Source organism: Myotis yumanensis, unplaced genomic scaffold (genome assembly GCF_028538775.1).
Source record: "Myotis yumanensis isolate MYYU_CA2020_CCGP unplaced genomic scaffold, mMyoYum1.0.hap1 SCAF_1, whole genome shotgun sequence".
In the NCBI taxonomy this organism is placed as follows: Eukaryota; Metazoa; Chordata; class Mammalia; order Chiroptera; family Vespertilionidae; genus Myotis; species Myotis yumanensis.
The window spans coordinates 80,950,948-80,976,149 of NW_027223752.1; the positions used below are offsets into that span (position 1 = coordinate 80,950,948).

General features: G+C 50.6%; 3 protein-coding genes across 7 annotated transcripts; 1 reads left to right on the top strand and 2 right to left on the bottom strand.

Annotated features, from left to right (window-relative positions):
• Window positions 1-1,179: 1,179 nt before the first annotated feature.
• On the bottom strand, window positions 1,180-11,119 carry NDRG2 (NDRG family member 2). 5 transcript variants are annotated; one of them, XM_070425917.1, is made up of 17 exons: window positions 11,096-11,119; window positions 8,235-8,301; window positions 7,403-7,483; window positions 7,025-7,066; window positions 6,529-6,634; window positions 6,180-6,300; window positions 5,935-5,997; window positions 4,975-5,035; window positions 4,672-4,758; window positions 4,430-4,486; window positions 4,152-4,255; window positions 3,612-3,656; window positions 3,238-3,289; window positions 2,936-2,983; window positions 2,635-2,670; window positions 2,407-2,458; window positions 1,180-2,177 (listed from the first exon to the last, which is right to left on the bottom strand). In XM_070425917.1, the coding sequence occupies exons 3-17, from the start codon at window positions 7,475-7,477 to the stop codon at window positions 2,011-2,013; spliced, it is 1,116 nt and encodes a 371-aa protein (XP_070282018.1). In that variant the 5' UTR covers window positions 7,478-7,483; window positions 8,235-8,301; window positions 11,096-11,119; the 3' UTR covers window positions 1,180-2,010. The 5 variants fall into 5 exon arrangements, with proteins under 5 accessions (XP_070282018.1, XP_070281995.1, XP_070282015.1 ...); XM_070425894.1 differs by lacking the exon at window positions 11,096-11,119 and adding an exon at window positions 9,881-9,984; XM_070425914.1 differs by lacking the exon at window positions 11,096-11,119 and adding an exon at window positions 9,597-9,763.
• A 4,509-nt stretch (window positions 11,120-15,628) lies between these two features.
• Window positions 15,629-18,392, top strand: TPPP2 (tubulin polymerization promoting protein family member 2). The gene is made up of 4 exons (XM_070406315.1): window positions 15,629-15,682; window positions 16,061-16,305; window positions 16,546-16,699; window positions 18,153-18,392. The coding sequence occupies exons 2-4, from the start codon at window positions 16,133-16,135 to the stop codon at window positions 18,342-18,344; spliced, it is 519 nt and encodes a 172-aa protein (XP_070262416.1). The 5' UTR covers window positions 15,629-15,682; window positions 16,061-16,132; the 3' UTR covers window positions 18,345-18,392.
• A 1,703-nt stretch (window positions 18,393-20,095) lies between these two features.
• Window positions 20,096-20,920, bottom strand: RNASE13 (ribonuclease A family member 13 (inactive)). Its single transcript, XM_070406328.1, has 2 exons — window positions 20,831-20,920; window positions 20,096-20,565 (listed from the first exon to the last, which is right to left on the bottom strand). Exon 2 carries the CDS (start codon window positions 20,555-20,557, stop codon window positions 20,096-20,098), a length of 462 nt encoding a protein of 153 aa, XP_070262429.1. The 5' UTR covers window positions 20,558-20,565; window positions 20,831-20,920.
• Window positions 20,921-25,202: the final 4,282 nt, after the last annotated feature.

The following is a 25,202-nucleotide window of genomic DNA, read 5'->3' on the forward strand; positions in this document are numbered from 1 at the left end:
TTAAGAAAAAGATTACCCTGCTAACATAACAGTGTTTGCTGTGCAGTTGAATGTGCTAAGACCCACCTTCCCTTCCATAAGGCACAGCAGCAGCCATTGCCAGTCAAGGTTGATGCTGGTTGGAACTCTTTGCCTTTTCCTCATGTTTTGTCTACCTAGGAGCCAGTTATGCCAGTGATTCCAATTATACAGATTCTTTTCTTCGGTGTGACATTTAAGCACCTGCTGCCTGCCCTGTGCGTGGTCACCAAACACCCTCACCCGTCCTGATCCTGGCCTACTGCATTTAAAATAGTTCGGTGCCATGAGAGTGATGAAATGCTCAAGCATCAAGAGCATGTTCCATGCCCACTTCCACGTCAGTGTGTCAGCGCTAGACATCAAGCTGCATTAGTCATCAGGTCTGTTTCACTGAGGAAAGTGTATAATTGCCCATGGGGTTTCTACAAAGTAATCTGGCAAATGACCTTGTACTATTCCATCCACAGTACTCTGGACAATAACACTATAAAGTGCGTCTCAATTTTACTTCTTGTGCCCCTAGAGCCCAAGGATCACCTGCAACAGCCACAAAATACCTGAAGTTCTCTTGATGATTATTGTTCATAATTGTTGAGAAGGTTCTCAAAGAACCACAGATATAGTCTAATTAACTGCCCAAACTTGGATTTATGTGGAGGAGGAATTCCTGAGAGGAAATCCTGGTTGCTGTGACTCACCTGAAAAAATCTTAAGATTGAGATCAACTGAGCAACCTGCATGAGGTGTGGTCTGCTGATCGTATTGAATCGCCTAAAATGGAATCTAGGTGACCTCACAGAAGATCCTGCAGGGAGGTGGTCACAAGATGTCCTTGAGTACTTCAGCTGGCTTTCTGCACTTCCTTAAGATTATGATGTTGGTGACATCTCTGAAATCCCATGGCATTTCTCAATAACTGAGAAGGAAGTCTTCTAAGATCTAAGTAGCCCCTCCTGAAATGTGAAGATATTATCAATATCAAGGACAATACCATTGTCCATTCCATTGAATAAGGGCCGGTGACTGTGAAGTCACATTTTGTGAAGTGTCTATGCTATGCAAGCCCCCTCCCATGGTTTGTGTCACTTGGAGAAGAGAATGTGAGTTGGGCAGGGATGGGGTAGGAAAGGGGCATGATGCAGGCATACTGAGACAGAATAATAGTGCTCAGATTCCTCTATAGTTTATTGTTACAGCAGAAGTTGTGGGAGACAGGAGAGCACCCTCCACACATAACACACTGTGGTCAGAGCCCCAAGGTAGCCCTTCCCACCCCTATGCCAAGCCACAAGCAGCCCTGCCCCGGCTTGGCCCCCTTCCCCTCCCACTTTAGACACACACTGTCTAGACAGCTACCAAAATTAGTGGAGCCAATGGCCCCAGGCCCCTTCCTATTGCCCAGCTCCAATCCTTCCCTCAAATTTGTTCATTGCCTATCACCTCCCAGTCCAACTTCCATTCACACACCGGATATTTCTATCACATCCTGAGGACCACTAACCCACCAGCAAGCCTCCCTGACACATTCATTTAGGCCCATATCCTTCAGAGATCTGAAGGGTTCATGAGAAGCCATATCCACTTTGGTGAATGGAAACCCAGCACCAAGTCCCTTACCCTTGCAATGGGATGAGTAGGGAGAGTCTGGGGCAGGCACCATGGACATCTACAATGACCACTTATCCCTCATCCATGAACACCTAGATTAGGGAGAGGGGACGCATGCCCTCTCCACCTTAACAACAGAATGAGGGAGAAGGATCATTTAGGGGTCTGAGTCCCTAAGCGATATTAGGACAGCTCTCCCAGGAGCTGAGGGGTATCACAGGTTAGAGGTCAAAGTTAGGGTAGCAATCAAAGATCAAGGTCATCTCCCCACATGATCTGCCCATCTTCCCTTGCTCACTCTGGCCCAGTGTTCTACACACCTCCCAGGTTAGTGCTGGGGGAGGTGAGGGCTGGGTCCCACACCAGGGTAATAAGGGCCATTCAACAGGAGACCTCCATGGTGTGCCCTGGGGTCCCTGAAGGGAGAGTCCCAGACTCGCTGCTCTGGGACAAGGTTCGAGCGCGGGACCGGCTGCCATCAATGGATGCCGCACTGGTCAGGGAAGCTGTGCGAGATCGGGACAGGCGAGTCATGCAGGATGAGGCCACTGTGGAGACATAAGGATAAGCAGGCAGTCAGAGAGGAGTAGGGGAAGAGGGGCTGGCAACTCAGCGTGGGGTGTGAGAGTTACAAATGGGGCCAGGGGTCAATGAGCTTGATTTGGCAGATGGTGGTAAGTCCAGGAATTAGCCTAAATGGTTCCTCCCCTCAGTGGCCATCCCACATCCTTGCAGCAATCCCTTGTCCTCATGATAGCCTCTGACCCCCATACTCACTGTAGCCCATGCCTTGCAGGAAGTACTTGAAGGCCTCGGTCAGCTTGCCTGGCTGAGGAAGTAAGATGAGGAGAAGGAGACAGTGATGAGAGGGAGACAGTGATGTGAGGTTATGAGCTGAGCGGGAGCCCAAGGCCATGGCAGTTTGGGGATGGGATGTGTGGCAATGGGTATATATATAGTTCAGTGACACTAATATCCCCTCCCCGGATGGCTGGGGATACTCACCTGAGTCAGCTGGGGCTGACCTCCAGAGTCGGCCATCTATTCAGGAGAGAACCCCCAGAAAAAGTGATACACACATGAATAAAGTGAGCTAGCCAGGAGGTAGAAAAGATCTCTCTTCCCTACTTCCCCACTCTAGGCCCTTAGGGTTTTTGTTTGTTTGCTTGTTGTTTGTTTTACTTCATCCACCCCACTTACTCTAGGCAGGACCCTGGAGGCCTAGAAGCTGATTCTGGGATTCAGGATATACAGCTCTGGACAGGGGGGCCAGGAGTCAGGCTGTGCATGGAGGAGGGTTACTGACCTTGAGGAACGAAGTCTGGGTGGGGTCCAATTTTGAATTACATTCCACCTGGAGTAAGTAGGATGCTAAATGAGTGAGGTCACACTCCCTCTGGTCCCTCCCATCCAAGGGACCCTAGGACTCAATCCCCAGTTTCTTTCCTACCAGCCCCTACCCATTTCCTTCTTAAAAGGAATCAACTTCTTATGCACCAAAGTTGCTCTCTGTATCCCAAACAGAGCTTGCCTCCTGGCAAGATAACACTCTAACCACCATCCTAAGACTCCAACCCTTCCTCGCCCAAGCCCACATTCCCTACTGACCACTGCATCTTCATGGGGTGCCTGGTCTCCAACCACCAGCATCACAGGGCACCTAGAAGAAAGGGTCAGGGAGGAGGTGATGAGCCCCTGGTACTCACTCACCCACCTCTTCCCAAAGAGCAGCCAGAAAATGCCTGGCTCCAAAGAGGAAGCAGCCCTCTAATCCCTACCACCCCACCAGGAGGATTCAAAGGAAAAAGACCTAGACTGCAAGCATGTCAAACTCTGGCTGCGAGTTTGACATGCTTGACCTAGAGGGTGGAGGTTTGCTAAATGGGATGAGGTGGGAGGTAACAAGAAAACTCCCTTCTAAAGGATACAAGCACCTAGGGAAGATCCAGGGAGAGACAACGCTGTATCACTTAAAGTCTTACTTGAGGGTGATATCACCTCCACGCTCAAAGTTCAGGTCTCGGCGGCTGGAGAGGGGTAAAAAGAGGAGTAGGAATTTTAGGCAGGCAATACTCTCCATCTAGATATAAGTTATCTCTCCCATAAGGAAACTATCTTCCTCCCAAAAACTATAGTCAAATATTGGTGTTTAAAGTGGGGACCCAAGGGGAAGGTGGTAGGCTGGCCTCGAGTACAATCCCTATAGCCCCCAGGTCCCTGGTCAGAGGGTAATGAAGGGGGAGGAAAGGCACAAGGACAGATCATCAGCATCTGGGAATCAAAACTTTCAAGGGAAGTAAAGAGAAAGGGGGAGTGGCAGCGCCTCACAATTCTTCTCACTGGGACTGTCCTGCAGCTGTCCCACTTGCACACCACTTCCTGCCCTCCTTGCACATGGTGTACTTTCCAGACTTCCCTCTTCTCTCTGCCTCCTCATCACCCCCAGTCACTGCTTCTAAATTGTTTTCACATGCACACGTGCGCACGTGCACGCACGCACACACACACGCACAGTCACTCACTTGTTGTAGCTGTTCCAGTACAGTTCAATGTTCTCTAGGTTGGGTGCATGTGAAATGATATTTCTATACTTTTGTATCAACTCAGAATTTCCAGACAGCTCTTCCTGAAGGAAAGAAGAGGGAGAAAAATTAGGGTTGGGAAGAGAAGCCAACAGTTACCGGATGCAAAAAGTCAAGCCTTCTTCCCTTCCCAGATCCTGTCCCAGCTAAGGAAGTCACCCCAAGCATCCAGCTCTCTGCTAGTCCCCTCTTTTTCCTCCATCTCCACAACCACTTACCTGGCTGAAAAGATGTGCAAGTATCATCTCCGGAATGGAAGAGGTGAGGCCTGTTAGCTGTGAGGAAAGGCATGTGCGAAAGCTCAGAACATTATGGGGAGACTCGGGCAAGTGACACACTTCTTTCCTGCTCTATGTCCCCCTCCTTGAAGTTCACAGGCCAATCAGTTATACTGGTAGAGCCTAACTGGACCCATGCAAGGGAACCCCCACCCTAGCTCAGCACACAGACCATTCCAAACCTTGTGGGCTGCCCAGTCCATCCAACCCTTGGCATTGGGATCAATGTTGATGAGGACAAGACCCTCGACTGTATCCTGGTGATTAAGCTGAAGGGCAGCAGAAGGAAAGGAAATCAGAGGCAGGGCATGGTCTCATCCCCTCCCCAAGTTCCACCCACTCTTAGGCTCCCATGGGGCCTCCCTCCCCACCCTTAAACCCATGTCCTCCTTGCCAAATACACAAGAGCAAACAACACTCTCTTAATCAGCCTACCATGGGCCTTGGCCCTGCCTTTCCCTTATCTGGGGGCTTTTAGTTCTTACAGCATATCGCGACAAGATGTAGGCTCCAGCTCCAACACCAACTCCAATTATTGAGGAGAAACTGAAATGGAAATGTATGTCTACTTGGTGTCCGAAACTTTGGCTCTCTAAACACCTTACTCTCTGTCCTAAGGCCACAGGCATAAAGTACAGAAGGGACCTGGCAAGGAACTAAAAACTGACACTGGTAGTCAGTGTAGGTCCCAGAAGTCTTTCCCCAGCTCCCTCTTGGAGAGCTAGTGTCTTGAAAAGAAACACCCATCTGCCAACCAGCCAGACACAGTTTTCCTAGGTAGCTCTGTGTCCATTCCCAACTTTCAGAAGCTAGTTCAACTTGTTCTGTTTTAATTCCTACTTCCTCTAGAGGAATGAGAAGAAGGGAATTGAAACAAGATATAAAAATAAGACACAACTTCAGTGAACAACAGGAAAAATGGGGTTAAAGAGACAAAGATGCGAGCCAGAGCCGTCTGGCGCCCTGGTGTCCAGGAAGGGCCAAGGACAGAGCCCAGGAGTGCACACCAAGGAGGCCTCACCTGGCATTCTCCTCCTTCTCCCTTACACACAGGGCTCCCAGGTCCCAGGTGTGTGTGTAGAGGAGGGGGAGTGGGAGGAACAGAGACAGGTCTATCTGGTTCCTCAGGGATTATGTCACCCCTTCCTCTTCCTGTTTAGCTTTCTGATCCCTCCTCAGCCTGGGGCAGGGCCTCAGATAGCCCCTTCCTTTTTCTTTCCTCCATCCATTAGGGCTACTCAGCTGATTCAAGTCAGTTTTCCAAACCCACCCTTCTTCCTCTCAACAATCAGACTGGAAACATGGAGGAGAAAGGATATATCTAGGCTAGAAACCAAAACTCGCCCAGCAATTATGGTTGGACTCCTATGGTGGACATAGGAGTTCTCAGGGCCATGTTGTGCTAGAAAGAGAAATCTGGCTGGAGGGATCCCCAGGCTTCTCACTTTAAGTACTGCAGGATGCAAGGGATGGTGTCCGCAAGCTGGTCCAGAGACGGGTACTGATATCTGGGGAAGAGAGGAATGTTTGTTTTAACAGGAAAATATCAACCTGCCCCCAATGCCCCCATTTCAGGGTGTCCTCTCCCAGAATCACCACTGCCCTCCCTTTCCTCCTCCCCTGGTCCAATCTTCCCCACATCTGCCCTGTGCCTCACAATCTGATGAGGAGGGAGGGAGTTAATTCTCACCCCACAGGGTACACAGGAGCCCCCTCTTCCATCCCAGGGGCATCCACGTGAACCCGCACGAAGTTCTGAATGATTTCCTGCATGTCCCCAGATTGAAACAGCGGCTGGAAGCAAGATTTATCTAAAGAGAATCCCCAAAACCCCAACAGTAGAATCAGACAGGGAAAAGTGTCCCCAAGTCAAAACCCACCCTCTCTCATGCCATAGTCAGACTAGAAGAGAACTTCTTGACATGCCCCATGGTCCCTTCCTGCTCATGAAGACCTTTCCCCTTCCACTGGGGGTTTACCCTCCCCACCTCCTCAGCCTCCTCCCGGAAAGAAGTGGGAGGAGAAGTGAAGGTCCTTACAGTTGAGTCCCACATCATGGTAGGTGAGTATCGCTGGGCGTTTGGGTTTGGGGGTACCATAGACAGTAAAAGTGACAGAGCCGTAAGGTGTCTCCACCGAGTGAGTCTGCAAGGAAACAGATCACCATCAGGTAGGAGTTAGGTTGAGAGGAAAAGAGGCAGGAGAAGGAACTCCACAAAAGTTGGGGAATTGGCATGGGAGAGGGGCAGAGAGAGGCGAAGGCAACAAACTATTAGAAATAGGGTCAAAAGGATTTAATTTAGGTAAATATAACAGTGGAGATGATTTTGAGGGTGGAGAAGAATACGGAATGACTGGAAAGCATCAAGGAACTCTGAGACAGAAGAATAAGGGAAGGAAGGGGAGCGATGGGGATGGGCAAGGGACTGGATTAGAAGGAAAGGTAGCAGAGAGGAGAGCCAGGTAGGAGGGCCTTTCTTTCCTGGGGGAGAGGAGAGCCCCTCCTCCCACCCTGGAACTGCCCCCAGCTGTTACCTGTCCCCGGTCTAGGAGGATTCTGGCAGCTAACTCCGCCTCCTGGAGAGAGACACACATAGACAGATCCACACAGAAACACACAGCCAAGTAGAGTGGATAAACAGATGGAGAGACAGACACAGATAAAGAGAGGTAGGTAAAGAGACCAAAGACAGAAAGAGATGACAAAAAGACATGGAGAGGATTAAGATTAGTATAGTGACATGACAAAGGCCTGGACTCCCAATTGTGGTATATGGGGAGAGAAACATGGGGAGTGGTGGAGAAAGTAGGAGTGTGGATTAGAATGAGATTATGGATTTGGAAAGGCAGGAGATGGGAGGGATGCTTGGAGGTCTGGAATTGGGGCCTTGGAGTCAGAGGGTCTCTAATAACCTTGGCCATCTCGGGTGTCTGCCCTGGTAACAGCGGCTTCTCCTCCGTGATCTGCACCTCCTGCAGCTCCGTCATGGTGGCCTGGCAGGGTGAGAGAACACCAAGACTGGGGAGGCTGCCTCCACACTCTCCCATCTCCTCTAATACCTAATACCTTCTTCCTCTCTCAGAACAGGGCAATGCAGGGTGCAGGGCCCCAGGAGCAGATGACTCCAGGACACAGAGAGCCTCTCCTGCCCCAGCTCCATGTCCAGGCTACTGGGGGGGGGGGGGGGGGGGGGAGCTGTGTAAGAGGAACCTGGACAGCTCTTCTCTTCAGACTGCATCCCCACTGCTCCCCTCAACACCCACACCTTGAGACCCCCTGCCCCCTTTCCTATCCTGGATGGAAATACCAGCTGTGGGGCAGCAGGGCAGCTCAGGTTTCCCAGGTTATATTTAGGGGCCACCCCATACTCCCAATTAGGTAGGGAGTGAAACTAGTGGCTCAGTAACTGGCTACTCCACAGATACTAAGGGACAGGTAGAGGGAGTTCACAACTGACTGTGACCTTCAACTACAGCCCCAATGTCAGCAGCTCAAAAGGAAAGGGGCTAAAAATGACCTGAGTAGCATGGCCAAGAGAGGGGGAAGGGGGGGGTGCGGACAAGAAAAGGGGGACAAGGGACATCTGTGTCCAGCTGACCGCATGTCTCCCTTCCTCCCAAGACTCTCTCTCCTTTCCCACTGTGAATAAACTAACAGACATTCAATATTAGGGGCGGGTGAGGAGCAAAGCAGCCGCAGACCGGCATAGTAAAGAGCCTGCAGCCTGGGGGTGGGGTCACTTACTGAGTTCCTATTGGCTGGATGCAGTGGGGTTAGGGGTCAGGGTTCTCACTGCTCCTGGCTCTGGGGTCTGAGAAAACAAGGCAATGAGGTGAACGACACGGGAGACAGGCAGACCCTGGCTCTTCAAGGGACATAAAACCTCAGCCAAGACTTAGATGACCTGGGTCACCAATCTCCCCAAGCCCCTGAACCGTCCCCAGTTTCTACCCCTGAGTCCAGCGAACGTTTTCTCTAGGTTTCAGCTAGAATCCATGCAGGCGGGAGGGCCGGCGGGGCAACGCAGCTATCAGTCCAGGCCAGGGGTGGGAGAGAAGGAAGTGCTGATGTGGAGCAAGGCGCGTGGCTTGTGTCAGAGCCTGGATTCTAGTCCCGGCTCTGCCGCTACCCGTGTGACCTTGCCCCAATCAGTACTACTGGCCTCGATTTCCTATTTGCAAACTAAAAGTAGGAACTAGGGGGTCCCCAAGATTTTTGACAGCCCTCGAGAGATATGAGGACAGCAGAGCATGCCTGTTTCCCTCCGCCATTTAAAAGAAGAACTTTAAAAGCCCTGTGGCCTCGCTTCTCTCCTCCATCCAGCCTCGGTGTGGGTCCCACGAGTGGAGAAAGGCGAGGAAGGCGGTCGCACAATGTCCTCCCAGCCTCCCCCGACCGACGACCCCAAAGGGCCGGGCGCCAGCTGGGAGGACGGATAGGAGGGGTGGGATTGACCGGGCCCAGCACCCAGGACCTGCCCTACGAGTTCCCGGGCTGCCCTTCCTCGTGGGGACAGACAGCCGCGCGCGGCGGGCGCAGAGCGCCCTGGACGCTGGGCACCACCTCGCGCACGTCCCGAACACGCCCTGCCTCGCGGAGCCTCCGCCTTTGTGCGCAGCAGCCCAGCCCCGCCGCCTTGAGGGCCCCGACCCGCAGACGGTCGGCTCCCCGGAATCCAGACCAGGCCGCCCACCGCCCCGCAGGCGCCAGCCTGGCCGGGGAGCCCCTCGCCTGCCCCTCCCCCTACCTGCTGCAGCCAGGGCCGCTTCCACCTTCACTTGCCTTTGACTCTCCAGCCCTCCAGGGCTCCGGCTCCCCACAGACCCGCCCCCGGCCCGCCCCAGCCCGCCCACGGGCCGTCAGCTCCCCGCAGGTCCGCCCCCAGACCCCCAGTAAACACGCCCCCCCTACCCCGCCCTGGCTGTTTGCAGCTCGGGAGGGGCATCGCTGGGATCCAAGGGGAACTCTAAGGAAAGCAAACTGTGGGTGCTTCCAGGCTAAGCTCGCGCTCCCCACCACAGCCCCCCGCAATCAGGAGGTGTGGGGGCGGGGGGATCCCTTAATCCTGCGGGGAATTCCCACGCCCGCCCTGAACACCATCCTCACCCGTGACCTGGATCTGCCTATCGCACTGTGGCTCCGCCCTTCGCCCCCAGACTCAGCGGTGGGGACTGGTAGGGGGAGACAACTCAGGGTGCTGACACCCCACGATTTCGACTCCGCCCGCCGCGAACGGAGAGCCTAGTTGAGGAAGGAGGAGGTGGGCGGGGACCGCCGCAGAAGAGGCGGGGGTCTCGCCCGCCGGGAGGGGCAGGTGTGTCCGCACCGACTGAGGGTGGGGGCGTCAAGAGCGTGGAATGCCAGCTCCGGGGTGCCCAAGGTCCCGGTACCTCCTCTCTCTGCTGAGCGTCCCGACGCCTGCTGTCCGGCTGCTCCCTGAGAAGTTGGAAAACAAGCCGGGGAAGGGGGGTAGGGAATGCGGGGGGCCGCTATAAATAGAGAGCGATCACAAGAGGGGGGAAGAGGATGGCCCAACGGAGACTCCCGGGTCAAGGCCCCGGGGGGGGGGGGGTGGGGGGGCGGAGGCGGGGCCGGGGACCCCCAGGAGCTCTGACTCTTGGGTAAACAGGAGCGAGGGCGGAGTCAACTCTGCGGGGGTGGAGTGGGGGCTTGGGGAGGACGCCGTGTCCCGGGCCGGGACCCAAGAGACCCTGTGGCTTCGGCACTAACCCCTCCTAGTCCAGCCCAGAGAAGAAGGGTGAGACCAGCTGGGCCGGACTGAATCGCAGTGCCTAGGCGACGGTTTCTCAGGGACTGCAGCGTCCCTCTCAGGGCTTGGGTAGGTTTGCTGTCCTAGACTCCTTTCTTGCCCAGCTCTCCCCACAGCTAGATGCACCCTCCCTGTGCCCATAAAAGGAAGACCTCCTAGAATGGGGTATTTATGTGGCTAAGAGAATTCGGAGTTGTCAAAAGGAAACTTGATTGAATTTCTTCCCACCTGCACCCCTTTTAGCGCCCCTCCTCCCAGAAAGCCCACCCCATCCTCTCCTTTAGCCCGGCTCCTGAGTTGCCATTTCGGGGGCTGGGCGCTAGGCCAGTTGGGAACAATAGCCAATGGAACTGAAGCTGCCAACTGCAACACCAGCACAGACCGCCCCCGCCCCCAAGACCCCCAAATTGCCCTACCCCCTCCTGCCTGGGAACCACCCCCACAACCCCTTTTACCACCCACAACCCCCCTCCCATCCAGGGACCATCAATGCCCCTTTCATCCCCACTTGGCAGGGTCTGTTGGAAAAAAGGAGGGGCTAGGGGGGAGGAGGTGACCCAGAGAAGAACTGGTCAGAATAAAACCCAGCTTTCAACTACCCAAAATCTAAGGAACCCCCTACATTCCCTGGTTGAAGCACCAGGTTTTCCTTTATTCCCTTCCCCCACTCACTTCAGAACTATTTTCCCACAAACTGGCACAGAAGCTGGGCACCCTGGCTCCTTGCCTAGTCCCCTCTCCCCTCTGGATGCCAGTTTAACACTCCCCTGGACAAGGAAACCTGCTGGAATTAGGGTCCTACATAAAGATGCCTAGGACAGGAGATAAATCTTACCAGCCCTCCTGGAAGTAGGAGGAAGAAAGTCTAGAATGAGAACTTTTGCTTGCTGGCTTCTCTCCTGTGTCTAAAGTAGTCTTACTTGGGATTGGGGGAGGGAAGGACCTGGAGGTTCCAGCATCTAAATTCAGCCCTGGGTCAGGATGACTCAGGGGGAACCTGATAAGGGGCCTACCCAGGGGTGTGGGGCTGGCCTGAGGTGGGAAATTTCCACTGGGATCTGTTTACTTCCTAGGCCTAGGGGTCTCAACCTGCTGCATACAGAAATGAGGCTGCTTCTGCCCTAAGAGAGGGTTCCTCTCTGTCAGGGCAGTTCCCAGCCCAGCCCTGGGGGAAGTGGCCCAACAAGAATAACAGCTCTCTCTAATTTCCTTCTCTTGGGCCAGAAGCAGCTGCAAACTGCACCTTCAACTAAGTGACAGTTTTATGTACCTACTATGTGTAAGCCACTGGATGGATGGAATGCAAAGAAGTGTGAAGTCTAGTCATACCCTCTCTAGAAGCTTATAATGGAATAGTTGAGAGATAAAGATAGAAAAAGTTTGCCCGGCCGGCATGGTTCAGTGGTTGAGCATCGAACTATGAACCAGGAGGTCACAGTTCGGTATGTCTGGGTTGTGGGTTCAACCTTCAGTAGGGGACATGCAGGAGGAAGCCAATCAGTGATTCTCTCTCATCATTGATGTTTCTATCTCTCTCCTTCCCCTCTCCCTTCCTCTCTGAAATCAATATTTTTTAAATAGAAAAAGTTTAAAATATATATAAAATTAATTATTTAAACAATAAGTCCTATGGCAGTAGTTTCTCACCCTTCTCAAGTGGGAGGTCAGAGATTTCCATTCCCACATGACAGTTGTAGTATCCCCTGATGGAAAGAAACCATGAATTCAGCAATACTTTCAGGTAAGTTTGTACAGTATTCTAATAATCACATCTTTTTATATAGTAACTAGAGGCCCAGTGCATGAATTCAGGGCAGACCAATCGGGGTGGGCCAACTGGGGGTGGGACCATGGGTGGTTGGTGGGCTAGCCCCACCCCCTGGTTGAACTCCCAGTTGATCTCCTGGTCGAGGGGACAATTTGCATATTAGCCTTTTATCATATAGGACTAGAGGCCCAGTGCACAAATTCATGCACAGGTGGGGTCTGGCTGGCCCACCCAGATCGGGCCATCAGGCCAGGCCAGCCAGAGGGAGGGGCTGTGGGAGGTTGGCCGGCCCCACACTCCGATGGGGGTGGGGAGGAGGGATCAGGGGTGGGGCTGGCCAGGGGGAGGGGCCTGGAGAAGACCCACTGAGCTGGAGCGGAGAATGGGCCCCAGGCTTCCCAGGGAGGATGGCCTCAGCAAGGAAACAGAAACCACCAGAAGGCTCTGCAAACAGACCCTGAGCTCCCTTTAGACAGGCGGACTCAGAGCTAGTGTCTCTGTGTGTACATTAGACACAGCCCGGCACTTGCCTTTGTCTCTTGGTCAAATCCATTGCATCAAAAAACTTGTTCCCCTTCTTCTCTTTGGGCCCTTAAAATAAATACAGGCCAATTGGAAGACGCGGCCCCAGTAGCAAAGCCAGGCCCCACTGGAATTTAGGCCTAAGACAACTGGGTAGCAATCACCATGGAACAGAACACACTGTTTTAGAGTCTTAATTCTCCCCTAAAATGTGCCCAGCTGCTCCTTTTTAGCCGGGATAGACTGAACTAAGGAACCAAAGACTGAGTTTCCTTTGAGGTGGGATCCACCAGGAGCCAGCTGATGGCAAGGCCCCTCACAGGGGCTGCCTTCTCCCCAAGTTCAGTGTGCTTTGGTGGTGCCAGGTCCTGGGCTGCTGGGCGGGTGGCAGGCCCACAGGTTTTCTCTTCACTGCCTTCCTGGCCTCCTGAGCAGTATCCTCCAGCCTGGCATGCCAGGCAGCTGTCACTAGAGCTGGGACTCAGAAAGCAAAGGAGCTGGCCCTGGCAGAGAGGGACCCACAGGTGTCCAGGCCATGTCCCCCACCCTATGGAGGGTTGTCTCTTTTCCGTGTCCAGCGAGGCTAGAGAACAGTCCAGTTCCTGAGTAGGGGCAGCTGGGGATTGAGAAAATGAAAGAAAGAGGCAGACACAGAGATGGAAGGAAAAGCTGGGGCCGGGTGGGACCGCTGCCCTCTTCTGATGGAGAGACAGGGACCCAGCACCTATACAGCGTGTTTATTTTATACCCCAAATACCAGGAAGTTTCACCGAAGGTCTAGACAAAGGAGATTATGTGCATTCTTGGGTGGGCCCAAGTTGCATTCATTCCTGGTGCTTGGCTGGATTTACATAATAAAACCCACTCCCCAGCACCTGGGCAGAAATGAAGGTCAAGCTGAGAACACTTCTACTTTTTTGGCAAGATGTGTTTCCAGGATGTGGCTTTGCCTACCACCCTGGATTCAGCTGACAATTTATTAAAGAAATGCCCATGTGCCTTCCCAGGGGCTCTCTACACCACCCCGCTTCTCAGACTTGCTCACGTGGATCAGGCCAAAGCCCACTGCTTGAGACTGGCGCCATGTGGGGAGGGTCACAGCAGGGAGAAGGGCATCCTGAACTGCCAGCCTTGGTGACAATCATCTCAATGCCCAGCTGATCAAATTCATCTCACAAAGCCGTCATCTCAAGCTGCTCGCTCACGCTGGCCACCTTCACATTCTTCTTTACTGGTGCTTTGACAGCACCCGCACAACTAGCCCCGAGACCCTTGGGCTTAGCAGCGGCACTGGTGGCAGCCCCTGTGGCCGGTGCGTCACTGTGACCAGTCGTTCTGGTCATTGCACCATTAGGGTCACTGGGCTTTTATTATATAGACTAGACACAGAGGTCCTCAAACTTTTTAAACGGGGCCAGTTCACTGTCCCTCAGACATTCCACACATGTGTACTGCAGGCCTGGGACGAGTTGGCCGCTAAGCAGGACAGGCAGCAATGGCAAAAACACCCAGCGGGCCGGATAAATGTTTTCGGCGGGCCGCATGTGGCCCGAGGGCCGTAGTTTGAGGACCCCTGGTAGAGGCTCAATGAACAAAAATTCATGCAAGAATAGGCCTTTCTTCCCCCAGCTGCCAGCACCAGCTTCCCTCCGGCACCTGGGACCCAGGCTTCCCTCCTCCAGCCACCGGCAGGCACCCAGGATCTGGGCTGCTTCCCTCCTCCAGTCACCCCCAGGCCTCAGGACCCAGACTGGCTTCTGTCAGGCCGCCCACAGGCACCCGGGACCCGGGCTGGCTTCCCTCTGGCCCCAGCTTTGTTGGGAAAGATGTCTGGAATGGCGTCCGGAAGGATGTCCAGTCTAATTAGCATGTTACCCTTTTATTATTATAGACTAGAGGCCTGGTGCATGAAATTCACGTACTGGAGTGGGGAGTCCATCAGCCCGGCCTGTGCCCTCTTGCAGTCCTGGAGCCCCGTGATTAATAGCCCCAAAGAGGTAGGCCCTGCCCACGACCACAGTGCCGTAGGTCGGTGGCCTGGGCCTCCCTCTGCAGGGCGATCATGGGACAACAGCAGGGCCCCCTACCCATTGCATCGCACCCGCCTTGGTTGGCCTGGTGCCAGTGCATGTCATGGTGTGGTCATCTGGATGGTCGTTCGCTATTCGGCCGTTCGATCAATTTGCATATTATGCTTTTATTATTATAGATACCTACATGTGCAAAGCATATTATTTATTCAGTTGACAATAAGTCTTCTGTGTACATATAGTTTCCAGGGGCCCTTGCAATAATTCAGAAATTCTCACCCCAGAAGGCTGCAGCCCACCAGGCTAGGAAACATTGTTTTAGTATAATACAGAAGAGGAAAAGGGTTTGCTTCCTAGGGTGAAGCACCATATAAGGAATGCAATCATGGAGTATTTGGGTAGGAAAGAGGGGCATTTTATCCAGGAAAAGAAAGCATGAGGGAAATTTTGAAGCTAGGGTAATCAACTAGATATGAGATGACAAGAACTTCAAGAAGTAGAGGAGTGATCGGAATGGAAAGAAAGGAATGGATATGTAAGACAAGGAAAAAAACACATCGGAATTAGTGACTGATTAGACAGAAAGGGGAAAGAAGTCACCAACCTAGTTGCTCTACTTTAGAATCCCTGCTGTTCATCCATTATGTGGCTTCTGGCTAGAGAAAAGGCCAAAGAGGAACCCCTGAGGAACATCCTTGACCTACATAGAAACTTACCTGAAATATTTTCAGAGTCTGAGATTCACCCTCACTCTGACCTATTTCACCCTGCCTCACCCAAATCTCTTAACACTCTAATAATTTCCATGGTAAGCCCAACAAGAACACCATTTAAAGTTCCTATTGAGCTTGGTCTGCTAAAGCCAATGAGATTCTCCATGTTGGCCTGGGCCTGGAGACTAGAAAAAAAGTAATATTGGACCGAAGCCACCTGTTTTTATTAACCCCTTCCCTGGGCTCTCTTCAGCCTTTGATGAGGGGCAGAGCATAAGGCGATTTGACCAGGACCAAAGGGTTGGGTTAAGCTCGACTGGAATAATGTGGGCAGTTTGATCCTCTGGAGAGATCAGAAGTTTGACAACTTGTTCAATGCATCGTGCAAGGTAAGGAAACCAAAAGACCCCTCCCCCAAACACTAGGACTGTAGCTGGGGCTAGAAGTCATAAAAACCACTGAGGTCATAGAAGCCTCCCTCTCTTACCCTGTCTCCCCACTGCCACATAGTCCCCCACCCCCAGCTGCCTCCCACATATGCACACACTTACATAAAAAGGTTAGGAAGGGTCAGACACCATCTGGGAAGCCTTAGGTACCAAAAGGGGTGACGTGGGTGGTGGCAATGATTGCTCGGAATATAGGGTGCATACTAGTATCCCTAGTGCTAGGAATAGTAGGTGGGAAGAGGGGAGAGAGGAACAAGGAAGAGGGGTTTTGTTCCTGTTGCTGATTCAGATTTAACCCCCATCCTTCTTACTTCCCAGTCCTCCCTTCCCTCCTTCTTCACCCTCCCCCCAGTCTCTCCCCCTACTGTCCTCTCCCACCTCCAATTGTTCATGGCATCAGAAGCAGAAAAAACATTCAAACGGTTTGCTGTCTTCGGAGAATCATCAAGCAGTGGCGTTGAAATTAACAACAAAAACTTCTCCAAGCTGTGCAAAGACTGTGGCATCATGGATGGCAAGATGGTCACTTCCACTGATGTGGACATCGTGTTCAGCAAAGTCAAGTAAGTGACCAAAGATGGGAGTAGAGGTCATGAGCAGAACCAACAAGATAGTGAGACATGGAAGCGTTTATGTGATAGAACATTTGTAATGGGTCTACTGAGCACCTACTGGTTACTTGGCACTATTTATTCTCTGTCCTCAAGACATTCAGTGACCAAGACTGAGTAAGGGGAGGGTTGGACCTTGGCAGGTGATGAGTTCATGTTCCAGAGTTCCTGGATTTTTTTCTTACTGACCAGGGACAAGAGTGCACGAACCATCACATTTGCACAGTTCCAGGAAGCAATGAAGGAACTGGGCCAGAAGCGGTTTAAGGGGAAGAACCCAGATGAAACCCTAGAGAACATTTATAAACTCATGGAGGGCAAGGATCCAGCTACCCCTGGTGTTACTGTGAGTGATAGTCTTCATCCCTAATACTTGACCCTGCTTCCCTGCTACTCTGTCTCCGCTCCCACCCTCTGATGACCCTAATGCCTGCCAACAGAGGGGAGGCAGGGCAGAAAGCCTCTGGGGGCACTGTTGGTGCTGGAATGGACTTCAGAGGTCATCCAGTCATTTTAGAGGTGAGGAAACTGTGGCCCAGAGAAGGGAAGTGACTTGCCCAAGGTCCACAGTTATTTTATTTTTTTTGTTCATCCTCAACCGAGGATATTTTTCCATTGATTTTTAGAGAGCGTGAAAGGGAGGGGGAGAGACAGAGAGAGGGAGACTCATCGACTGGTTGCCTACCACACGCACACCAGGGATTGAGCCTGCAACTGAGGTATGTGCCCTTGACTGGAATTGAACCTGAGACTCTTCAGTCCTCCAACCAATGCTCTATCCACTGAGCCCAACCAGCTAAGGCCCACAGCTATTTTAATAGCAAAATTTAGACTCATCCTCAAGTGTCCAGTATGTGAGCCAGGCAACTAGGGCCTGGCGGATACCGCAGAGGACTTGGTATCTGATCCCCACTCTTCTTCCTGCTCTTACATAAGGTTTCTGGCTTTCTGCCTCTCACCACCCTCTATTCCGTATTTGTCCCCTCTCTCCTGAAAGCTCTTTCTACTCTAGATTTCAAATAGGACCTTGCAGTAGGAAGAACCTTGCATATTGGATCTGGGGTTGAAGTCTCCTGGCTATAGCCTCATCAAAATAACTCCACTGGCCTGCCAGGTGGCTCAGTCAGTTGGAGTGTTGTCCCATACACCAAATGGTTGCATGTTCGATTGCGGGTCAGGGCACATACTAGGTTGCAGGTTCGATCCCCCATTGGGGTGCATATGGGAGGCAACCGATTGATGTTTCTCTCACACATCAATGTTTCTCTCTCTCTCCCTTCTCTCTCTCTAAACAAACAAAAGAATATCCTCGGGTGAGAATTAAAAATAATAATAATTTAAAAAAAATAACTCCTCACCTGGCTGGTGTGGCTCAGCAGTTGAACATCAACCCATGAACCAAGAGGTTGATGGTTTGATTCCCAGTCAGGGCACATGCCCGGATTGTAGGCCCAATCCCCAGTAGGGGGCATGCAGGAGGCAGACAATCGATGTTTCTCTCTATCTCTTGACCTTTCTCTCACTCTAAAAAATCAATTTAATATATATTTTTTTAATAATAATAACTCCTTTGGAAGCAGAAAAAATCCACACACAGTCCACTCACTCCCATACACCAATGGATGGCTCTTGCCATCGTTTTTGCCCACAGCCACATCTGGGCCCTGAAAAAGCAGCACCATGCCATTGGTAGAACAAGAGCTCTGAGCCCTAGGGGAATCAAAGACCATCTTAAGAGAAGGGGTCTAACTGTGGAGGGAAAAGGAGAGGGATCAGACTTATCATCCTCTGGCTTACAGACAGCAACAACCGTGGGCGGAGTGAGCCGGCTGACAGACACCAGCAAGTACACTGGCAGCCACAAGGAGCGCTTTGACGAGAGTGGCAAGGGCAAAGGAATAGCAGGACGGGAAGAGAGGAGCGAAAACTCAGGCTATGTGAGTGCCTACAAGGGTGCTGGCACCTATGATAAGAAGAAGGAAAGTAAGTAGGGAGTAACCTCATCTTAGCCTGCCAGCCCTTGACCCAGCATCTTTAATACTGGGGAGCTCAGGAAACAATAAATATGTGTGTGTGCAGCAGCTAATGAACTCTGTCTTCAGCCAGGGAAGGGAAGGGTGGACTCATGGGGGATGGGGGGATGAGGGGGGAAGAGAGAGAGAGAGAGAGACAGACACGCGAGAAGAGAAAGCCCAAGGAGTCAGGGTTTCCAAATCTCCATCTTTTTCCCTACTTAGCCTGATGCCCTGAGCCAGAGTTAGCATTCTCTTCAACAACTGCTTCTAAGATCAGGTCTGAGGAGTATATTCAGAGATAAGAGATGAACCAGATGTGGAGATAAAGTATTCGCTACTTGCATTCACACACCACTGACATTCAACCTCCTCTACCTGCCAAAGGGGAATAGAACTTCCTGATTCGATGTAGAATGACCCAGATATCACCAACCAGACCTCTGTCCTTCCACCTTCCTGATCTGCTGCAATCCACATTTCATTGTGGGGAGAAACAGAAGCCAGCTAGGGTGGGCCAAGGATCTACTTAGTCTGACTGCTATTATGAGTTTGTTCCAGAGCTAGGGGAAGGGAGAATCCATTTTCATTACTCAGCTGGAAGTGAGTTTTACCCCTCCACACCTCCATCATGGTTCACCTGGAACAGAAGATCCTACTGACAGCTAAAGGTAGCCCAGGAAGATGGCCAGAGTGGTCGTTTTAATGCACTAAGAAAAAAGGAATGAAATCAGAACTGAGTCAGATGTGTTTTTTATCTTTTTTATTTTAAAATGATTATGAATTCACAGGAAGATGCAATAGTAGTGCAGAGAGGTCCCATGTACACTTTAACCGGTTTCATCCAATGGTTCTAGCTTACACAACTCAGATGTAGCTTTAAAACCTTCTGTGACTACATCTAGGCCCACCTCACCTATTTTGTCAGCAGCAGATCTTAGAGTCTAGAGAACATCAGGAGGAGCTTTGGGAACAGGATGCAAGAATCTTGGGAGGAGCGGGGATAGGCCAGAAAAAATAACTTTAAACTTCAGTGAGCCAAGGTGAGAATTGTGGAAAAGAAGTTGGAGAAGACAGGGTGACTAAAGGAGGCTGGGAGTGTAGGGGAGAGACACTGGGTTCCATGGTAGAAGGAGAGAGGAAAGAACAGGTTACATGAAGAAAATGATTTCATGGAGAGGAGCAGACAGGGAACTGCGAGGGGGTTCTAAGGATATGAGGCTAAAATTCACCTAAAGGTCTCAGGGAGGTCCCTAAAGCTAGGATATCCATTATGTGGGTGAGTGGAGAGAGTCATAGGGAAATGGGGAAGACTGAAAAGAGAAGGGTGGTGGGGATAGGGAGTCGAAACATCGAGCTGGTGCCTGTTGCCATGGTGTGAGCTGAGGCTCTGGGCCTCCATCCAGGATTCAGTATCTGGCCCAGTGGATGGACAGGCACTGCCAACTGGACACACTCAGCTTCTTGGGTGGGTAAAACTGTCTCTGGGAGAGGGCGGATGATGCGGAAGAGGAGAGGTAAACAAGCTGGAAAGAGCCTAAAAGACGGTATGATTTTGCATGGTGACTAAAGCTCTGAACATTTTTTCTACCACCCTGGTCTCTTTGGAGAGAACCCTGCCTACCTTCAAAGTCAGGGGGAAGCATTGTATCAGGAATCAGAGTTTTGAAAAGGGGACAGGCTGGTCATGGTGGCAGTAGAGGGTGGTTCACAGTGAAAGCCTCCCTTTCCTAGTAGAGGCCAATGATACCTATTGGTTTAGCATCATACTTTTGGGAACAGAGCAGGTAGATCCTTTGGTTGTTTAGGGTGCTATTGTAGCGGCAGCTGGTCGGTGGCTGTTTGGTCTCCAGAGAGCAGATTGTGAGGGGAAAGGAGTCCTCAGAGAGTGTACAGTATTCATTGTAATTCTCACAGAAGCTCTCGCAGTACTTGCAGGACTTCTCAATGTCCGTCCAGGGAGCATGTATCACATAATGCCTCTTTGGGCAATACCAGCTTTGTTGTCTGCCCCTCACATAGGCCATCAGACCATTACAGTAGCCCTGGAAACCCTCTGGGTAGTTAACCTTGGGATAGTCAATGTGCATGGTTCGAAAGTTCTGGATGGCAACCTCTATGCTGATGTCCATGACCAGAGTTGGTCCTTGAACAAGCTGGAGGAACAGGAGCCAGGCCACAGCTGGTGCCATTCTTCCTGCTGGTAGAGTTAAGGTGGTTGAAATCAGAGGTGGGCCTGGAGTGGCTGTCTGCCCCTTCCTGGAGCCTCCAGCATGTACCCAGCCTTCCCTGTGTGCCTTCCCCTAAATCTAAGAGCTGGAGTGTATCTCAGAGATCATCCAGCCCTAGACCTCATGCCCATGAGAGAGGAGACACCCCAGATCACCCAGCTGGTCAACCACCTTCAGCCATTTCCCCCCTTCCCTTGGTCTCAGCCTCATTCAGTCATGAGCTGTAACACTTACAGAATAAGAGGTCCACCTGGTCCTTGGGTGAGCAATTCTTCTTGATTATCCCTGGTCCCAGTGAACCCTTCTGGGGGAAAAAAGAAAAAAGAAAAGCAGAGGCAATAGAAGGAACAGGCTAGCTACGATTCTCTGGTTGCTGTGGAGGACAGACAGGATCTGGAAGATGAGCAGGGCAACAGGCAAGGTTTCTTCATGCCTGAGGCCAAGGACAGCCCAAAGGTGAGAAGAGGCTGGGTTGGTTTCTAGATAAAGGCCCCGACTGGGAGGAGGGAATGTCCCCTGACTTTGAGGAGCCCCTGTGCTATGGGGGTTGGATGGATAGGAAGAAAGAGACATTACAATCTGGTTTCCTCCTTGCTGGTGTCATAAGAACACTTAGTTCCAACCTCCTTGCCAGAAGTGCTTAAGTTCTTGGGTTTTCTTTGATGTTGATAGGCCCTGTTTTTGCGGATAGGTGAGAAGAAAAGTACTGTCCTGTTTCTGAGGAACAAAGTGATGCTTATTCCCGACCCTTAGAGAACAGAGCGTCTGCCACTCTCTCAACCCACTCACAGGAGCCCACGCACATGCAAGAGCCTCCCACCAGAGTGATGATGCACTGATAATCAAAGATGTCTTTGTGGACCTCCCACAGTCCCCATCACCAACTTCACAACAATCACAGCGATAACAATCATACTAATCTCTCACCTGTAACCTCAGGCCCTTTTGGAGTTAGGGCACACCTGGAAATTTTTGCTTGATGACCCTGAAGCCTCCAGATTGTCCATTGGGTAGACAGTGTAGTTTGGACTGAGGGGGTGTGGCCCACATGAGCCCAGCGGATCAGATTCTTGCTATTGTTTGTCATGTTGCGAAAGGGCTGGGCTCCTAACTCCCTTTTTCATTAACACCTGCCCCTTCATCAGAAGCAACAAACCTGCCAGCCACAGTCCTTGACTTCCACAGGCCCTTCGCCAAATCTCCCGGCAGAATATGACCCAAAGTGTGGGCTTCCTCTCAGGAGAGCCTACCACAGTCTCCCTGGAGAGCAGAAGTAGGGAGTCAGACAGCAGAGCTCTGAGTGCTCCAAGGCCAAAGTGTAGTTCAGGAGGGGGTGCAGAGAGATGTGCTCATTCGTAGTCCCCCTAACTTGCTCTTTCTGACAGCACAGACTAGAGTCCAAAACTGAACGCATCCTTTTCACAACTTGCTTCTCCTCCTGCAACGTCTATCTCGGCTTCCTCAGTTACCTATACGAGAAAATTGAGTTATCTTCCTCCCTCTAACCCCACCTGTGAGGAGGCAGTACCTACATGATGGTTAATTAAGAGCAAGGCTTTCGAGTAAAACAGACCAGAAATTGAATCCTGCTCTCCTGTTTGCAGGCTGTGCACCGTCAACCTAAGTTTACTAAAGTACCGTAAACCTCAGTTTCCTCATTGGTTAATCAGGATAATATTTTATTCCTTATGGCAGTATTAGAATTCATTCATTAAGATGTATATCAAGCCCTAACCGGTTTGGCTCAGTGGATAGAGCATTGGCCTGCGGACTGAAGGGTCCTGGGTTCGATTCCAGTCAAGGTCATGTACCTTGGTTGTGGGCACATTCCCAGTAGGGGGCGTGCAGGAGGCAGCTGAGTGATGTTTCTCTCTCATCGATGTTTCTAACTCTCTATCCCTCTCCCTTTCTCTCTGTAAAAAATCAATAAAATATATATATATATTTTAAAAATAGATGTTTATCAAGAGCTTTTAGTCCAGTGCCTGGCACATGTTGAGTACTCAAAATGAGCAGGAGTCTATCGGTCAGGTAGCCCTGGAACTCTTTTCTAAACTTTTCCTATACCCATCCCTTCCACCCCTATTTCTTCCCCTGCTTGGTCTCTCCCCTCTCCTGGACACCACACACACGCCAACTCCAATAAGGCTCTACCCCTCATAGGATGTAAGACTTTCCATGATCTGGCCCTTGCCATGCCTCCAACTGCACCTCCATGCCTGCCTGCTTCTCCCACAGTGCCCCCCTCATCCCCATGTCCTTGTCCATGTCGTCTCCTCCTCCTACTCCTGTCTCTATCAATTCCACTGAGCTAGCGTATAGGAAGACTCAGCCCAGAGATCCTATATAAGAGCCTCTACTTGGAAGATCTCTCTAGGGAAGTGTGCACAGCCAAGCAAATGAGGGGAAAGTCGACACAGGCAAGTGGCTCATCTGTGTCCTTCAGGCTGGTCTACAAGCCAACACTGAGTGGGAGCCAATGCATGGAGGTGCTGGGGCCTAGCTGATTCAGGTCTTTGTTTTGAGGAAGCTGACTATATTATGTGGTCCCCACCTCAAAGCATGCCACCTCTTTCCTGTTTTCTCAAGGCTACAACTTCCCTAAGAGGAAGGGAACTTTCATGTCTCTTGGTCTTCCTCTTTCTTCATTCGCTACCCACCCACCACCACTCCCCTCTGCACACACACTTCTAGAGTAGAATAGCACATTGTAGAGGAAAGAGTTCAGGACTTGATATTGGATAACCTACTGAGTTTCTGTTATCTCTTCTATAAAATGGGATTAATACCTTCCTTACCTCATGAGGCTATAAGAATAGAATGAGATGGTCAGCATGCAAGTGCCTCTAACCATTAAACAGTATTTAAATGGATAACTGGGGATGGTCTCCTAGGTTCCATACCAACTCACCTTTTTCTCTAGTTCACTGAATATCTGCAAAGCTTCTTTCAGAAGCTTTCATTCCCCAAAAGAGCCAAGTGACCTGTCCCTATCCCCACTCTGCCAATCTAGAACTCCATCTAACACTTAAAATTCATCTTTGCAAAGCTTGATGAGTTAGGATAGTATCATTAGCCATGCTCCATGTTGATTACTCTAAAATATTTTTTAAATAATTATTTAAAATATCATCGGAAGAGCACTATGACAAATTTTGGGGAAATATAAAGGTAAATAAGATAGTTCCATTCCAGATTAAATTTACAACTCAATAGAAAAGACACACAAATGAGCATATGTTACAAAGGCATGAGCCACAGGGCCAGGAAAAGTACTGATTGTGCAATGGGCCTTTGGTTTTCAAACTGCCATTCAGTGGTCTGGTCTTTAAAATCCTATCCTAGAGTATTGATCCCCATAGGATTGCTTTTTCCATTCCATTCTGACATTCTTGTCAAGGTTTCATCTGCTCCCTAAGCCTGAGATGGAATTGTTAACCCATTACACTGGACCTTACGTACACAAGAATTATCCTAGAGATGAAGAAACGACGTTTTAGAGAGGGACAGCAGCTGGCTCAAGATCATAAGTCTAATTCAGTAGTTCTCAGCAGGGGTCAATTTGGACATTTTTGGTTCTCACAACTGGGAAGTGCTACTGGCATCTAGTGGGTAGAAGCCAGGGATGCCACCAAACATCCAACATTGCACAAGACAGATCCCATAATAGAGAATCATCCAAACTAGAATGTAAATAGTGCTGAGATTGAGATATTTGGTCCAATTGGAGAATCAGATTTCCTAACAAGTGCAGACTTACTTATTATACCTTACTAGTATATATGTAAAAGGGATTGGAGACTTAGAAATATGTTTGTTAGATTTTGCTTGTAATGGTACTGGTTTTTCTACCAGCAAAAGGGGTACTGATAGTTCACCATTGAAACAATTTTGAATTATTTTTCTTATAAAGATGACCCTATGCATGTAGTCATTTATACATTTTCTTCCTCCACTCCTCCTCAAGGGTAAGCATTTCTAGAACAATTGGCTAGAGTAGGAGGCTCGGGTGATTTCCTAGGGTTGAAGAGAACGCCCAAAACTTTTCCCAGAGTGAGCTCACCTCAATCTCAGTGGCATCACTTTTTGCCCTGCTCAACTCAAATTACTCAAACAGCACACTGTGTCATAGACAGTTCCTGGGTTGTCCTTGAACTGAAAGGATGGCTTCAACCATCTCAACTTCTTGTCATAGCTTCACCTCCATTTTGGTGGTAATACCTAGGAGCTGCATTGTCAGTTCCTCAGTCTGCTCACTGCACTAAGGATTGGTCATGATTCCATCTGGGACTGGGATCATTCAGGGGCAGAGTGAATGCCTTCCAACTCAGAGGCTGAATCGGCTTGGGTCACTTATCTGCAAGGCATTATACTGTATCCTATGGGAGGTGTAGCAGCCTTGGCTGATGTGGCTCAGTTGATTGGGGCATCATCCCATATACCATCAGGGCACATATTTGGGTTGTGGGTTCAGTCCCTGATCAGACTGCATGCAAGAGGCAACAATCTCTCCTCTCTCTCTCCCTCTCTCTTTCCCTTCCTTCTTCCCTTCTTCTCTCTAAAATAATTTTTTTAAAAGAAGCGTAACAGATGGTCCTTGTCTTCT